General features: G+C 37.6%; 1 protein-coding gene across 1 annotated transcript in view; it reads left to right on the forward strand.

Moving 5' to 3' along the window:
• ZNF385D (zinc finger protein 385D) overlaps positions 1-19,095 on the forward strand; it is a 407,755-nt gene that overhangs the window by 97,588 nt on the left and 291,072 nt on the right. Inside the window, exon 4 of the mRNA XM_042780314.1 lies at positions 14,365-14,387. Coding sequence (XP_042636248.1) covers positions 14,365-14,387 — 23 coding nt within the window. The remainder of the gene's footprint in view (positions 1-14,364; positions 14,388-19,095) is intronic.

Below are 19,095 nucleotides of genomic sequence, written 5' to 3' on the forward strand. Positions count from 1 at the left end.
TATATATTTCCCCTATTTGTCTAACCTGAAGTAGTCTTGGGTTTGAATTCTACCTTGAATAAATTCTATGATCGCCTGATTCTTAATTTCTTAATTATCTGAATGCCGAGTTAATAATGCTACTTCACAGAGCTTCCTGAAGGTTAAACAAAATAACATTTGTGAATTGCCTAGAACAGCAAGTAACTATTGAAGATACTAAATAGATAAGAACTTGCTTCACTTTTCCATCCATTGTGACAAAAGAAGACATCCCAAGGCTAGCTGTTGTAGAAGTATAGTGGGACATGACAAGCAGAAGTATCAGGGTGAATTTGTGCAAAGCAATCCCTCATTCTAGTCAGAGTGATCAGGTTTCATGTCCTGGTGATAGCAGTGTATCTTGCCACCTTTTGGAAACTTCATCTTCCTTTGCTTGCCAAGACTAAAGTGGGTGTCAATGTTGCAAAACTTGTAGATGGTGAAGGCCCTTAATGATCTAAGTGTATGGGATTGTAGCAACTTTTATTAAATGTGGTACCTAATCATTTGGACAAAATACATTTAGTGAAATTAATATACAGCATGTTTAGTCTTTATCATAAAGACAGGGCAATATTTCTAATAAAATACATAGCACTTTCAAATTATTTCATAATACACTATGTCATTTAGCCATTATAAAAATAAAATAAGTCTTATTCATTATTTCTGGTTTAGAGAGGGCAAAAAAAGTGAAGATCAGAGAGGTTAAGACTTTTGTCCTACATCACATAGCTAGTAAATATCAGGTCTGAGATTAAGATTGAATTTGCCACACACCACATGTAGCATTCTTTTTTTCCCATAAGATATAGTGGAAACAGACTGCCTGGATTTGAATCTTGGTTCTGTGCTTTAGCGGTGTGGTCTTCAACAATTTACTTAACTTCTCTCTTCTTCAGCATCTTTCTCTCTCACATAGGAATAATAATATCTCTGTGGTAGATAGATTCTAAGACAGTCCCTTATTATCCCCACCTCTTGGTATCCGTTCCCCTATGTAATCCCCTTCCATTGAGTATGAGTAAACCTGTGATTTACTTCTGACCAACAGAATATGACTAAGTTCGTACATGATGATATGTATGCAATTTTATTACATAGATTGTAACGCCAGCCTTGTGAGGAGATTTTCTTTCCGAATGGCTTTAAAAAGCCAGTTGCCATGTTGTGAGTTGCTAATGGAAAAGACCACGTGGCAAGGAATTTAGAACCATTAAGCCACACAGTAGAGGGTTTTCTTGGCTATAATCTTTGCAGAAGCAGCCAGGTCTTTCTCCTACAGGCGGGTTGGAATCAATAAACTCTTTGTGAGCAACCAAGCACTTATATTTGTGCTGCTAGGGTTCTTTAACAACTCTAAAGAGCTAGCTATCATCATCATGATGCTTCATTCCTTAATCTAGAATATACCATTTGTGTTTTTAGAGATTTACTTGTCTATAATGCCCATAACAGCTGTCCTTTGTGGCAATATAATCTCTTAGAAACTAACTGTGGAACACTAACGAAGATATATTCCCATGTATGTTCATATGCATGTACATATATATGTACACACAACATATACATTACACATATGTGTGTACATATATAAACCGAAAGCAAACCAAACTCATTGCCATTGAGTCATTTCCGGCTCATAGCAACCCCCATTGGGTTTCCAAGACTGTAAATCTTTGCAGAAGTAGGTTACCTAGTCTCCCTTCATGAAGCAGCTGGTGGGTTTGAACCACTGATCTTCCATTTAGCAGTCAAGTGCCTTATCTACTACACCACCAGGGCTCGGTACAACACACACACACACACACACACACACATATACATATTTGTGAAAGTGACTAGTGTTTGAATTGCTACTGTAACTCTTGGGTCTTCGAAATGAAGTAAATCTCAATAACGTTCAAAGAAAGTAATTCTGGTGTAGTGGCTTATTTTCAAGATGCTTTGATTGCAAGGACAGAAATCCAACTAGAATTAGTTTGAGTTTATTAGCCTGTAAAATTGGGAATGGTAGGAGTTAACCTAGTATAGATTAAATAGGGATTTTAAAAAAAGCCACCATGTCTCTATTACCTTCTCATTTGCATCTCATCTCTATTTCTGTCTGAAGATGAGTTTCATTTGTCTCTGTGTGACTATGGAAATAGCCACAAGCAGGTCTGATTTATAGTCTAACCATTCTAAGACTAGAGTCCTCTTAGCTTCTTAGTTCTCTTAGCGTTTTCATAAAAATAATCCCTTTAGGCTTGCCTAAAGTTCTACACTGACATCTTGGACCAATGACTGTCACCACTAAGATGCAAGATACCATAAGAAATTTAGCATAGTTCATGAGCACAACCTTATTTCTGTGGAGTGGAGCTATTCCCAAAGAAGGGTGGGAAGACAGCTTGTTCACTAGACAGAACAGTGGTGTCTAGAATTCATTAATCTTTTTCACGAGTACCTGGAATTTAAGTATGTGTTACTAGAATACATGATTTGAATAGCTTCTCCATGAACGAGCCATTGGGCTTACTAATAGATGATTATGAGGCATAAATTGACCCTGCACTTCTGAGCACTTTTTTCTTCTTTATTTTAATTAGTGATTCTGGAATGAAAGGCCCGGAGATTGAAATCTGAAAACAATTAATGGTAATTCTATCTCTAGCTGACCCTAATTATGTAGTTCAATTGGCTAGACCTGCATGGTTACGAGGTTGATATGATTGGAAATCCCTCTGTAGGTTTCATTGTGCTCTGGAATATGGACTCTCCCCCTATTATAAGCCACTCTTGGCATCAGTTCATTCCACCCAGATATCCTGAACCAGAATCTATGTTTAACAAGATCACCAGGTGATTCTTGTGTATATAAGAAGCACTTGGAGATCTGTAAGAATCACCTGACGATCCTGTTAAACCAGAATGAACTAGTTCAAAGCCATGCCTCTACCCTTCTTTGGAAAGACCTGCTTTGGGATGTGGAGTGGGGCAAGTAAAGTTGTTTAGCAGAATGTCATTCAGCACAGATGGAAAAACTACTTCAAGGTAGCCCCTAGTGAAAGTAGTTGGCACTCATTTACATTTATGATAGACAGCATGATTATCTTCATATTAGTTACTTGATTATATTCCAAGGTTGTCTGGCTTATCATTGACAGGATATTTAAAAAGAATTTTCCTCCCTGTCTCAATGAAGTCTCATCTTCTCAACCATTCTTATGATAATGAATGAAACTTACTAGAAATTTAAGCAAATGACTATGACAGGCCTTGATTTTATTTCACAACTGGATTTGGAATTACTTTGATTTATGGGTGGAATTTTGATTCTTCTACATGAAATGAAAATAAAACTTTAGAAAGTAAGACATGTGAAGTGACACAGTGGAGGTGATCAAAGTAAAAACAACAAAACAAAGTATCATTTTTTAAGTTCTGTGTTTCAGCAAGTGTGCTGACTGCTTTACATATAGCATTTTAATTAATTTTATTTTCCATATTCTTTTTCTGAAGAGGCAAAAGCAGACTGGAAAAAAATAACTTGTTTTATGTTACACTTGATATGAATTTTTGTACTTGGGCATTTTGAATTCAAAGCCCACACTTTTAACCACAGTCTGAAAATTGTAAATTCTTAGTCTGACATTCCGTTAATTCTTATTGTTTAATGGCCACCAACACTTAGAATTCACATTCATAATGATGTTCTTAAAAGATGAAAATCATTGTCAGGAAAATTATTCCATTTTGTGTAACTTAGTTATAAGTAACATAATACTAATAAGTTTGCTTATGTAAATTAAGAGGGAGAGATAATTAAGAGGGTACCTCGTGGAATTCTAAAGCAGCAGCTACAATCCGGCCTTTTAAAGAGAGGAGACTAGGATCTGGGTTACTCACTCCTTCTCTCCAGAGCTGCCCAGCCTCTCATTCAGCTCTGCTTCTCACTGGAGATGCTCATGCGCCCTGCTCCTACATGCACATGGCCTCCTGCCATGCCTTGCACAAGATGTTTCCCTCCAAGTACCCAATAGAGCCTTAAACCTTTATCTCCAATACCCAAATCCAAATTCCCAAGAGAAGGCATGGGGATTTGACCAGATAGGTACTGTTCCTTCAAAGGCTACAGGATAAGAAGACTTCCAAAGAGGATGTGGGGCCAGGAAAGAAATTGGCAAAAGACATAATTTGGTCTCATCAGTACAGTTGTTAAAATCTGTGTATCAACCTGAAAATGGTATTGACTGTAGAGCACCAGGAAATAGAAAGAGTGAATATTTTTTATTTAAGAGAGCTGAGGTTCAAATTTGGATTTCTCCACTTACTAGCTATGCTAGCTTAGGCTATTGTAATCTCATTATGCTTCAATTTTTTAATCTATCAAATAGCAATACTAATCAATGCCACCTACAAACGTTGGAGGATGACATGACGTCCTGAATGTCAAAGTTTCCCTAAGTAAAACCAAACCAAAATAAATCCCCTTGCGTTTAGTTGATCCTGGCATATAGTGACCCTATATGACAAAGTAGAAATACCCCCATAGGGTTTCCAAGGTTGTAAATATTTACAGGAGGAAAGTACTTCATCTTTCTCCCATGGGATGGCTGGTAGATTTGAACTGCTGATCTTTTGGTTAGCAGCCAGTTTTATTTTTTCCCCAACTGAACATTTATCATTTTTTATAGTAGGTGTTTAAGTGTACATCTGTACATATGTATATATGCACACATAAGTACTTATATATGTGTATATTATTGTGTGTATATATATATGTATACACAGGTGTGAGAAGCTATCGATTTCTGTGCACAACATCAATTTTAAGAATAGTTTTTAGGGAGAACAAAATGGTTAAGTAGTCAATTTTGATGAGTGTAAATAAATTCTCTGCTTAATGAATAAGGACTGAAAATTTATTATTTTAGTTAGAAGACTGCATTCTTCAACTATGCCTAGTAGTAAATGATTTTCTGTAAGTATGCAAGAAAGAGAGCAAAAAAGAGTACAAGATGCCTCTTCACCTGAAAATAAGAAGCAGGTCTAAGAACTTCATCCATTTAGATAAGAATTGATCAGAAGAAAATACTTCTGACCCTTAAGTAATATCTCTTTCTGAAAGCTGACAGCTTTTTGCTTTCGACACAGAGGTTAAATCCTAATTATCTCCACAGAGAGAGATGGTAGGACAGTTCTGACAATGGGTTGGAAAGGTCTGACAGTGGAATTTATTTAATAGAATCACAGCATTGTCTCGCAGAAGCATCCTATAATCAAAACCTTTTGTTTTCCAGTTTAAGTCCTCTTATGAGGGATATCTCAGGATGGAGCAGAAATTACTTGTTCTGAGATTTGGGAGATCTGGCCCCCTCTGCTCTGCTCTTACTAGACTTGCAAATGTGGAGCCAGGTTACTTCTCCAAGTTTCAATTTCTTTATCTATTTCAAATGTAGTTTAAGGTCTTCTAGGCATCTAAAATTCATTCTTCATGTAAAATGTATGATATTTCATACAGAGTATGGATCAGTCTGGACACAGATAGGAAAAACTACTCAAAAAATGCTTGAGATAATTAATTGAACTATGCTTTGAGTTATGGGCAGCGCTAAAGGAAGAAAGTCATATCAAAGCACTCAGAGGTGGCAGCCTTACCACATCCAGGCCTGAGGGACCTGAGGAGGGGGTCACATTGGGCCTACTGGACTACAGCTATGGTCTTAAAAAGAAGCAACCACTGCCAGAGTGGTGTAAACATTGACAGGGAGCTGGGGAGGATGGACCCTGGCCTTTCTCACCTCTGTCCCTCAGTTCTGCTATTGGTGCCTGTAAAAGCCAGAGGCAATCAGAAGTCATGTATGTGTAAGGGATCCATGTGATGCAGTTCAGAGGGTGAGTCTCCAGGGAACAAAGGAGGGGGGAAATAGTGGGAGAGTGGATGAAGGTGGGAAAAAAGAGGATAACCAGTCCGATTTGCACATTTTAAGTGGTTAAATATGTGGTTTTACTTTATCTAGTATATTTTGCATTTGATTCATCAAATGTTGAATAATGTTGGCTAATGGTAAGCTCAAGAGAAATCTTTAAAGACTAAGATTAAACTCTCAATTTTTTCAGCTAAAAACTTGAAATTACTAATAATATGCAAATCTCTGGATAATAGGGATGATGAAATGATTTGATAATATCAGTTAACCTTTACAATCACCCTATGAAGTGGTTGCCATCATTACCCCCATGTTACAGATGAAGAAACTTGAGGCACTGAGAGATTATACATGCTACTTACGTAGTGATACTGCCTCGGAAACCCAAGGAGGGGTTGCTTTGAGTCAGGTCCAACTCGATGGCACATAACAACAAAAACAAATGGGAGTGAAACAGACAGAAATGCTGAAAACTTCAGAAAAGGCAAGGTCCCTTTTATTTGGAGTGCTCAGGAAAATCTTAATTAACTTCATTAACAGATAGAAGCTTACGTCCACTGTTCCCTCGCAGTCCACTTGGCCTGTCACCTGTGTTTGGCAGATATTTAATTTCCTACCCTACCTCACAGGAGCTCTGGTAGCATAGTGGCTAAAGCACTTGACTGCTAACCAGAAGGCTGGCGGTTCAAACCCACCAGCCACTCCTCGGAAGGAAGGTTGGGCAATCCTACTTCTGTAGTAATACTGCCTCGGAAACCCAAGGAGGGGTCGCTATGAGTCGGGGCCAACTCGACGGCACGTAACAACAACAACAACAACCCTAGCTCACACTTGAAAAACATTTAGAAAATTTGATGATAAACATGGCATAACTGACTATACTTGGCCTGACCCTTCTCACCTCAGTGTGATCATGAACCATTTGCTGTTGAGTCCACTCTAACTTGTGGCAACCTCATGTGTATCAGAGTAGAAATATGCTCCATAGATTGTACCATGGATTCTTTTTCAGAAGTAGATCACCAGGCCTTTCTTGTAAAGTGTTTCTGGGTGGACACGAACCTCTAACCTTTTAGTTAACAGCCAGGCGTGTTAACTATTTGCACCACCCAAGATCTCTGAAAGACGCTAATTCCGTGCTTTCTCCAATTTATCCTCTTGCTGCTACGCCTAACTAATTAACACCACCAAACTGAAGATATGTCCAATCTAAGAATTTTGTCATTTTATCTGGACATTTAATGGAGCTCACATATCCTTGTGTTTCTCTCATCCTGGATGCCTGTCTATTCCTGGAAATTAAATGCACCCAATCACACACCTTGTCCTCCAATGATCTGCTCACTTCTAAACTCTACTTGTAGCCTTCATACTCACATCAGGCAATTTTGTCTTTTATTGCTTCCTCTGAGAGCGCTGGTGGTGTAACACCTAAGGCATTTGACTGCTAATTAGAAGGCTTGTGGTTCAAACCCACCAGCCGGTCTGCAGAAAGAAGACTGGGCAATCTACTTCTGTAGAGATACTGCCTCAGAAACTGAAGGATGGGTCACTATGAGTCAGATCCAACTTGAGGGCACTGAGTTTGGTTTTTGGTTTTTGGAGTGTGACCCCATTTAAGTTCCCACTCTTCACTTCAGAATCTTCCAGTGTCAGAGACGTGCTCAAGACTAATTTTGCCACCTGTATATTTGATGGTACCCATTACTATAACAGGCTGTGGTAGCATAGCATGTGAGGCATTGGATGCTAATCTGAAGTATGGCAGTTCAAACTTTGCTCTGCAGGAGGAGGATGAGACAATCAACTTTAAGATTCACAGCCTTGGAAACCCAGTAGGGATTGCTATTAGTCAGAATTTACTCGCTGGCAGTGGGATTATTACTAACAAGTCCTGGTCGTGCACAATTAATTACCACTCTCTGTTGTCCTCTTTTCTGCCAACCTGACTCGTCTTTGCCACGAATATTTCATTATCTTTCCTATCTAAAAAAATAGCTAACTGAATAAGTAACAGCAAACTAACCTTTCTTTATCTTTGCCTTTTCCTCAAATTGCTGCTGTTTCTCTTTTTCCTTTTTCTTGTTGTATTTCTTCAGAGAGTTTTCTACTAAGTGAACCCAATTCCTCACCACCTACTCACTGTTTAACCTCCTCTTATATCCTAATTTCTTTTCATCTTCCTCTACTAATTACTTTCTTAAGTTTATCAGTTAAATACCAGAATCACTCTTGTCCTGCCTCACCTTCTTTTACCTCCTTGGATTTCATATTACTAACCAATCATTTCCTCTTCATTCACCTTTTGTCTTTGTATTCTTGTGCTGTATTGAACGGAATAGTATCCACTCAAATGTAACGTGTACCTGAAGATCTCAGATGTCACCTTATTTGAAAATAGGGTGCTTGCGAGATATATGTAGTTAAGATAACATCATGTTGGTTTAGGGTGAGCCCAAAATCCAATCACTGGTATTCTTCCATGAAGGCTGTGTGAAGATGCAAAGATACACAGAGAAAAAATGGTCAAAAGAAGACAGAGGCAGAAATTGCATGAAAAGGCTACAAGCCAAGAAATACCAAGATTTCCCGTAGTCATCACAAGTTAGGGGAGCGGGCAGAAGAGAGTCTTTCCTCAGAAGGAACCAACTCTGCCAGTAATTTGACTTCAAACTTGTGGTCTCATGAGGGAGTTAGTAACTTTTTGTTGTTTTAAGCCACCCAATTTGGGATTAATTCCCATTGTAAAAAAACAAAACCCAAAACAAAAACAAACAAAAAAAACCTAAAAATCTTTCATCTTAATCAAAATAAAATGAGTTTAATTCTTCACCGTGATAGCCAAGCCACTTTGCCTTTCAACCTTAGACCATTTTTTGAGCATTCTTCCACTTGTACCTCTACAGACACATTAGACACTCACCAGTATAACTTAAACCACCACCACCCCCACCACCAACCTCCCCTCAGCAAAACTAAAAAATGAAACCATTACTACTGAGTTGATTCTGGCTCACAGTGACCCTACAGGACAGAGTAGAATTGCACCTAGGGTTTACAAGGCTATAAATCTTTACAGAAGCAGACTGCTGCATCTTTATCCTGAGAAGGGGCCTGATAGATATGAACCACTGCTCTTTAGGTTTGCAGTTTAATGCTTAACCACTATGCCACCAGAGCTCCTTAGTATAATTTAGACTTCCATTTTCAAACACATTTCCCTTTGTTAAGGAGCTCTGGTGGCATAGTGCCTAAGGTGTTTGACTGCTAACTAGTTTGGTGGTTCAAACCCACTAGCCACTCTGCAGAAGGAAGACTGGACAATCTACTTCCATAAAGATTTACTGCCTCGGGAACCCAACGGGGGTCATTATGAGTTGGAATCAACTCAATGGCAGTGAGTTTCCCTCACCCCCATGTTTTTTTCTTTCACTGAGGTTGTCTATATTATTCATGCTAGGCTAGATTATAGTAACAAACACACCCAAATCCCAGGCATCAGGATTGGAGGAAGACTCATTAACAACCTGCGATATGCAGATGACACAACTTTGCTTGCTGAAAGTGAGGATGACTTGAAGCACTCAGTGATGAAGATTGAAGACTACAGTCTATAGTATGGATTACACCTCAGTATAAAGAAAACAAAAATCTTCACAATGGGACCAATAAGCAACATCACGATAAATGGAGAAAAGATTGAAGTTGTCAAAGACTTCATATTACTTGGTTCTACAATCAACATCAATGGAAGCAGCAGTCAAGACATTGCATTGGGCAAATCTACTGCAAAAGACCTTTCAAGTGCTGAAGAGCAAAGATGTCTCCTTGAGGACTAAGGTGCACCTGGCACAAGTCATGGTATTTTCAATCACCTCACATGCATGTGAGAGCTGGGAAATGAATAAGGAAGACTGAAAAAGAGTCGATGTATTTGAGTTGTGGTGTTGGTGAAGAATGCGGAAAGTGCCGTGGATTACCAGAAGAATGAACAAATCTGTCCTGGAAGAAGTGCAGCCGGAATGCTCTTTGAAAGCAGGAATGGCCAGACTTTGTCTCACTTTGTTTTGGACCGTTCCCTGGAGAGGGATATCATGCTTGGCAAAGTGGAGGGACAATGAAAAAGGGGAAGGTTGTCAATTAGATGGATTGACACAGTGGCTGCAACAATGGGCTCAAGTATTGCAAGGATCCTGGGTCTGGCAAAAAACTGGGCAGTGTTTTGTTCTGCTGTACATAGGGTCACTATGAGTAGGAGATGACTCAATGCCACCTAAGAAAAACAACAATGTGTGTGTTACTTCTTTCACTGAGGCTGTCTATTTCTTTTCACCGAGGTTATTCATGCTAGGCTAGATTATAGTGGCAAACACACCCAAATCCCAGTGTTTTCCATAATGAAAGTGTATTTTTTGGCTTTTGAGGTACATGTGACACATTATGGTTCTCCTTACGTGACTCAGTAATCCAAATTTCTTCCATCTTATTCCATCGACTCAACACAAATCCTTCTTGATGACTGAGTACCATGATACAGGAACTTTCCACTGCCTCACTTCAGAAGTGCATATATTCACTTCTGTTTCATTGGCTAGAACTAATCATATGGCAATACTTACCTGCCAAGGGAAGCTGGGAAGCATGGGCCACTTTCTGCTTAGAATTCTAATATTTCTGTCTAGAAACATTACTTACTTCAAAGAGAGTATAAAATATCACTCTTTAACTTTTCCCTAATATTCACCATAGTTTCCCATCAACTTAGTAAATATACATAGACTTTTTAAAATTTTTAATTAATTTCACTAGATAATTACACATATGATTGTTGTGTGAGGTTAAAAAAAATACAAATACTGAAGAATAAAAAATAAAAAGATAATGCCCACCTCACATCCCCAATCTTATTTCCTAGAGGCATTTGATCCCAATTTGCATTGTTTTACTATACTTTCATAATTGTAATGTATATAAAGGAATATATATTTTTATACAAATGAAATCATAGTATACATACTGTTGGGTATTTTGCTTTTCTCACTTAATATCGAGTTTTGTTTTGTTTTTCCTGTATTTGCCCATAGAGAGCTACCACATTCTGTTTAATAAATGTTTTGTTATTATTGTTGAGATGTAACACAATTTTTGTAGCCAGTAACCTATAGATAAATATTTATTTGTCACTTTGGGTCTCCTACAAAGACTGCTACAGTCATCATTCCTGTTTGTAGGAATTTGTGCATACATAGGACAATATCTGTATGTTAAACTCCTAGAAGCAGAGTTGCTGGGCCTAAATAGGCACTTTTAACATGGAGAGATACTGCTAAATCCTCCCCCCTGAAACAAAATGAAACAGTGGCACCAATTTACATATCAACCTACTTTGTGTAAAAGTGTCTATTTCCTTACCCTCTCACCAAAACTCGAATACCAAAGTCATTCCCATTGCTTTTTAGTCCATTCCGACTCATAGCAACTGTGTAGGACAGAGTAGTATTGCCCATAGGGTTTCTAAGGCTGCAATCTATATGGAAGCAGACTGCCACACCTTTCTCCTCTGGAAATGGGTTTGAACTGTCAGCCTTTGGGTCATCAGCCAAGTGCTTTAAAAACTGTCACCAGAGTTATACATTATTGTTGTTGTTGTTGTTGTTTGCCGTCGAGTCGGCCCCGACTCATTATTAGTTATTATCAAATTTTTACTACGACTAAGTTGTATTCTTCTTTAAGGAAGGCAATTTACTGTCCATCTTCCTGTCCCCCATATTGCCTAGTATACAGAAAATGTTCAGTGTTTTTATTTTTCCTTTTGGTAATTGACCACTGATAGAATTTTAGCTGGACCTTAGTAGTAAATTGGATGCAGTTAAAGATAAAGGCAAGGAAGTCTTGGTATGAATACAGGCATCAGAGACAGGGACAGGAGAGGTAATCAGGGTCTATCTGGACAGTAAACAAGTCTTTTGGTCTGGAAGTCTGGTTCATTTGTAAGACTAATAGAGGATAAGGTATTAATGATCCTATTTAGAGGCTCTTGATGTGACTAATGAGCTCTGTTTTAATTCTTTGTAAAAAGCATTAAGCATGCAAGCAGGAAACCTAAATGGTACTTGTGGTTTTGCTACTAACTGATCCTGGACAAGTCATTTGCTTTTCTATTACTGCCTTTCCTGGTCTGTAAAACTACGTTGCCACTTATTCACTTGCTCTTTCAATCAATTTCATGTATTTCCTAGGCTAGATAGTCTCTCAGTAGCTCTGGTTACAGCAATGATTAAGATACCCTGGTAACTAACTATCTCACAGAATACAGAGAATGGAGACTAAATGAAGTGATGATTACAACAGTGTATTAAGTACTACAAATGGGGACTTAGAAGGACCTGTGGGTACCCATAAATTGGAATTGATATGAGTTGATCTTCCCAAGCTTCTTAGGGGAAGGAACTTCTAAGTTCATTTCAGAGGTCAAAGATGTCCTTGAGACCATTAATGAAACACAGTTCCTTAGCTTGACAAGGAGCGAGACATTTTTGGGCACTTGAGAGACAGAGAAGTGATTGAGTGTTTATAAAATAATGGTAAGGTTTTATAAATAATTAGCACTAAAATTTACTTTCCTTAATTGGTTTACATGTAGCAACAGCTTTATAAAAATGAAGCTCTAATCTGGTGTCATATGTACTGAGAGTTAGCTAGAGAGGGTTTCTTTTTAGAAGAATTTCATTTGCAAAGGAGACCAGATGTTTTTCTTAACTCCCCAGTTCCTCATCCCCAGGGGTTTTCTCCATCTTGGGAGAGCAGCTTCCCACTTTGTATGTTGCTTTTTATTCTTGAGTTTTCTTGTAACACTTGGTGCTAATCAATAGGAAGTGTTCATGCTAATGAATTTGCACAAATGGCCTCATTAGCTTGAATTTTTATCTTTCTTGAGGTTTCGAATGTTTTACTTCATTCATGCAAATGAGTCAGCAGGAAGGAATCAGATTTGTCTTGGCCTATGGCTTATCTACTTCCTAAAGGAAAAAAAAAATCCTTTAATGCATCCTAAGGAACTTACCTCAAGTATGCACTTTCTGAATAACTTGATGATCTGTCCAATTGAGTATGTAGATTCAATTTCATATTATAAAATTGAATTTTCCAATAATTACTATTTTTATTTCATCAGTGTGATGTACATTCAGGGTAAATGTAATAATGATAGGAAACAAAAAACAAACTCACTGTGATCGGGTATATTCCTACACATAGCAACCCCCATTGGATTTCCAAGGCCGTAAATCTTTACAGAAGCAGAGTGCTTCATCTTCCTTGCACAGAGCGGCTAGTGGGTTTGAAGCACTGACCTTTTACTTAGTAGCCAAATGCATTAACAAATACACCACCAGAGCTCCTTAATAATGATAGAAGCCTTCTTTTAAAGATAACAAAAAATGACAAAATAAGAAAAGTGTTCCCTGGTTCCTGCTACAACTTTATGGGCAAAATTTCTGAGGCCCCCCTTCCCTCCTCTGTTTAACTGCAGTTAGTCATGTGTTGCCTCTCTATAATTAATCCTTTGCTTTTCTTTCCTGTTCTCTCTATTGTTCATCCCTTTGACTTACATTTTGGTTTTAATTTTGAGGATATTTTGACTTTATCTTTAAACTTTCTATTTTTTTTATATACATTTGCTTGCTCTCCTATTTTTAATATCTCAGAGCTTTTTTTTAAAAAAAAAAAAACCTTCTCAATATTCCTTTTTAACAGCATCCTTTTTTTATTGTCATGCAGGAATAGTGTCTATTATCATAGATATTAATTTTCCTTCTTCTGCATTTCTGTGATGCGTATTTATTTTTGCTAAGGTCTCTAATTTTCATGTTGGAAGCTTCTCCCAAATGTCTCATAATCCTTTGTGTTAAATTCAAATTGAAAAATAAAACAAGAGAAAGTTAATTTGAAACTGCATGAAAGGTGGTAAGAGTTAGCTACTAAATGTTTCTTTTTAGAAGAATTTCATCTGCAAATTCAGCACTGATTAGGATACAAATTATGTTTTCATTATACGAACATTTTAATGTCTGTGGATCTTACTCTGGGGCTTTCAGGTGTTATTGAAAGGCATCATTTAATCTTCCAATAATTTCTCATCACAAGCTGCTCATTTCTTCAGTGCGATCCAGTGGAATTGTTAGAGTGATGGAAGTGCCCTTTACCTATGTTCTTCAGTACAGTAACTGTTACTAGCCACATGGTCATGAAGCACTTGCAAAGTGGGTAGTGAAACTGAGGAACTGTATTATTTTATTTTATTTAAACTTAAATAGCCATACATCTGGCTACTTGCTGCCATATTGGATGATACAGTTCTACATGCTGAGAGGAAAAAGTGGGTTGAAAAATTCTACAAGTTATTTAACTGATTTTTACTAAACCTCAGTTAAGTCAAATACCCTTTGCCAAGTAAGTATGTGTTCGAGGTCTCCTAGTCTTAAAGTTTTCCAAAGAATACACCATTGCTTCCCTTGAGGTTAGGTGAAGAGTGACCATGAAATAGGAAATGTGGGTGAGCTTTGCAGGTCTAATTATTCCTTAAGGCCATAAGCACCCATCGCTTTCCTAGTCTTAAGTGTCATCCCCAACCTTCCAAGGTACTTGGTACCCCCAGTCCTTCATATTATCTATGATTCTGGGGCATAAACCAGCTTGGTTTTCTTTATTGTTTCTATCATTTGCCACTTGCTGCTATTGTTGTTAGTTGCTGTGAGTTGATTATGTCTCATGGTTACCTCACGTACTACAGAGTAGAACAACTCCATGTTTGTTTGTTTATTTTTCTTGATAATTTTGTTTTTATTGTAACTTAGAGACTATTGCATTTCAACCTTGTTCAGTCATATAATGTGATGATCTGAAAGAGGAGTTGGAAGATTTATTATGAAACCATACACAAGTAACTTAGCACAATCTTTTACTGGGAACGTTGGAGCAAGATCTGTTTTGAAATTCAGAATTTTTTATAATCTAGAGAGGTAATACCCAGCAGATATTACATATTATATCCTACCCTAAGAAAGGCTTGGGGTAGCACCCTGTAATGAATATATTGGTATTTCTGGAGCAAAACTCTGAATATTACATTAGATTTTCTACCGAATAGATTTTGATTCTAAGCTTACCTCTCTTCAAACCCTGTTGCTGTTGTTGTATGTGCCCTTGAGTTGGTTCTCACCCATGGTTACAATGGAATGAAACACTGGTTCTACGTGATGCTCATGATCATTGCTGTACTGTGTTGATCTATCGCAGTGAAGGTCTTCCTCTTTTTGCTGACCCTCTGCTTTACCAAGAATGATGTCCTTCAGGATGGGTCTCCTGACAACGTGTCCAAAGTACTTAAATCGAAATCTTGCCATTCTGACTTCTCATTCTCAAGGACCATTCTGGCTATACTTCTTCCATGACAAATAGATTTGTTTGTTCTTTTGGCAGTTTGTGGTTTTCTTGGATGTAATTGTAACAGAAACATCTCCATATCTTCTCTTCTGAGGCATAGCTGGGTGGATTAAACTGTTAACCTTTAGATTAGTAATTGAACGCAAACCTTTTGTGCTACCTAGGAACCTTCTCACTGTTTAGACCTCATCTTTTCTTAGTCCTAATCTTTTTTTTTTCTTGGTTCCATGTTGGAGTTACAGGTCATAAATGTCTCTGGTTATCATTACATATGGGAATTTTTATTCTGGTTCTTGTTCTCCTTGATTTTTTCTAGATGATAAGTCCAAGCATAAAGGTGCAGAAACTCATTTACCTCTTAATGTATTGTTACTTTAGCTTCTATTTATATTGCTTATGATTTAATAAAAAATGCTTTAGCTTTTGCCTTTTCCTCATATGTTCAACTTAGAAATTGTATCAACCCTTTGGGAAATTCATTTTTTTTTTTTTTTTTTTTTAATTAAATTTGTCTAGAGCTCTGGTAGCATAGTGGCTAAAGCACTTGACTGCTAACCAGAAGGCTGGCAGTTCAAACCCACCAGCCACTCCTCAGAGGGAAGGTTGGGCAATCCTACTTCCATAGTGATACTGCCTCGGAAACCCAAGGAGGGATCGCTATGAGTCAGGGACGACTCGACGGCACATAACAACAACAACAACAACAACAGTCTTAAAATCATGATAATTTATCAGGCTGAATATCATTCAGCTTGACAAATAACAAGTTTGAAGTGTGAACCTACTCTGTCCAAACCAAAACTTTATTCAAATATATTTTTATTTTATTTAAAATAAGGGATATTCATAGAATATTTTATGAAGGAAATTAATTTAACTTATTATGAACCGAACATGTAAAATTTTTACATGAAAAATAAAAACAAGGCACTGAAACCAATGGTTTACCCTTTTTAATTGGCATATTATATTGATAATGGATTTTATATCAACTGATTTTATATAATAGATATTATTTGATATGACTAATGATTGCATCTTGAAGAAAAAAGATTAAAATCAGGTCAGAATGCCTCATTTGAAAATTTAAATGGGAGGAAAAAGGCAGCATTCTGTATCAAAATGGAGTCCTTAGGTGGTTTGAACAGTTAACACACTTGACTGCTAACCAAGAGGTTGATAGTTCAAGTCTTGGAAGATAGTCCTGGCAATCTACTTCTAAAAAATCAGCCATTGAAAACCATAGTGAACATACTTCTACTCGAATATTCATGATTTGCCATGAGTTGGAATTGAGTCTGTGGCAACTGGTTTGGTTTGGTTTATATATCAAAATGGAACTGCTCCACTATTGTAAATTAAACAATTCTCAGACTATTTCTCTTTTCCTTTCAACTGAAGTACTTTCTGACCATCCTTAAATATTTGTCCCATATATCTGGTGACTTTAAGTGAATAACTTAACCTCTCTGATCATCATTTTCCTCATCTGTAAAATAGAAATAATAATTATTGTTGTTGATATGTGCCTTTGAGTCAGCCCCGACTCATAGCGACCCCTCTTTGGGTTGCTAAGGGAGTATCACTATGGAAGTAGATTGCCCAACCTTCCTTCTGAGGAGTGGCTGGTGGGTTTGAACCGCCAGCCTTCTGGTTAGCAGTCAAGTACCTTAGGCATTATGCTACCAGAGCTCCTAGAAATAATAATACTAAGCTTTAATTTTATATAAAATGAATCAGAGTTACTGTCATAAAAGGCTTAGTACATGGCAGATGCTTAGCAAATAAGCACCTATTCTTTCTGATCTGGAGAAATCATGTCTTAGGCAAACTTTGGAGGAAGTGCTTAGGCAACTGAGAAAATATTTTGCTTTCATAAATGTAAAATGAAAACTCTTCTTGTTTGTTGTGTTTATTTCTATTTGGCACACAAAGTACATCCATTCAATAAACACATGTTCAGTTAGAGCTATTTACTAGTCACCCTGCCTTATCTCTCAGAAGATCTAAGGGTTTTCCAGAATCTTGTCACACATATCTCATCCTCATTTCTACAATAACAGCATTTTAACCAAGTTGAGAAAATGGTTTGCCCTCTGTCTTCTATGAGCTTTTATGTAATCAGTACAGTAAGTCTGCTATAAAGACCAGTGTTTACATTTTATTGACCTCTTAGATGTGATCCATGGGAGCTCTGGTAGTGTACTGCCTAAGGCACTTGACTGCTAAGCAGAAGGCTGGTGGTTCGAAACCACCAGCTACTCCTTGGAAGGATGGTGGGGCAATCTACTTCCGTAGTGATACTGCCTCGGAAACCCAAGGAGAGGGGTCACTGTGAGTCGGTCCGACTCGATGGCACATAACAACAACAACAACAACAATGGATGTGATCCTAGGTTCACATTTGGAAAAAAAAAAAAAAATACTGATTTGAAGTTCATTTGTAAATCACTACCTTTTTACAGCAATTTTGTTCAGACATTTTTTTAAAAATAACATGGAAAAAGTTTTGAAATGATAGACTTTACAGATGCCTTACTTGGTCCATTCAGGTCAGGCATGTAGATAATCCCTATTTAACATTTTACTGAACATTTGTTGTTGTGCTGGTTGTTGCTGTTAGGTGCTACCAAGTTGTCTACACCTCATAGTGATGCTCCGTACAACAGAGGGAAACACTGCCCAGTCCTGTGCCATCTTCATAATTGTTGCTGTGCTTGAACCCATTGTTGTAGCTGCTGTGTCAGTCCATCTTGTTGAAGGTCTTTCTCTTTTATGGCCCTCTACCAAGCATGATCTCCTTCTCCAGGGACTGGCTCCTCCTAATAACATGTCGAAAGTACATGAGATGAAGTCTTGCTGTCATTGTTTCTAAGGAACATTCTGGCTGTATTTCTAAGATAGGTTTTGTTTGTTTTTCTGGTAGTCCATGGCATATTTCATATTCTTTGCCAGAACCATAATTCTGAACATTAGTGATACATTTTTAAGAGCTACTCTGGAATCACTAAAGAAATGGAGTAAATAAGATACAGTAGTGGAAATGGTTAAACACTCAACTTCTAACTGAAAGGTTGGCAGTTTGAATCCACCCAGTGGCTCCATGGGACAAAGATGCTGGCTTCCATAAAGGTCACAGCCAAGAATACCCTATGGGGAAGTTCGACTCTCTGAAATAAGGTCGCCATGAGTCAAAATTTTTTCAGCGGCACCTAACAGTAATAACAGTTTTGAAATTGCCTTGGTCTATATTTGTCTTCTATGAGACTCTGGCAACACTGAGTATTTTGTATTTGAAATTGGGAGCTCTGTGGCATAGTGCCTAAGGCATTTGACTGCTAACCAATAGGTTAGTGGTTCAAAACCACCAGAACGCCTCAGAAGAAAGACTGGGCAATCTACTTCTGTAGAGATACTGCCTCAAAAACCCATGGAGGAGTATTTGAAATTAGCATTCATTTTCCAAGTCCCCAAATAGTTAGTTATTTTACCTACGTCATAGTACCTGCTTTAACTCAAAAAATCCCTTCTGACACAAAGTCACACTTGAGATTTTCTTTTTCTTTCTGGATTAAAGTCAACAGAAATTATTTGACACTCTAGTCTTGCCCGTTGGGCAGAAATCCCACTGTCCTTATCTTTGAGCAATGACATTTTCCACTATCATTAAACCCAATGATAATACTTGGTTCAGTTATGCTGTTTATTCACATAT

Source organism: Orycteropus afer, unplaced genomic scaffold (genome assembly GCF_000298275.1).
Source record: "Orycteropus afer afer isolate SDZICR_OR568_19922 unplaced genomic scaffold, OryAfe1.0 scaffold00003, whole genome shotgun sequence".
In the NCBI taxonomy this organism is placed as follows: domain Eukaryota; kingdom Metazoa; phylum Chordata; class Mammalia; order Tubulidentata; family Orycteropodidae; genus Orycteropus; species Orycteropus afer.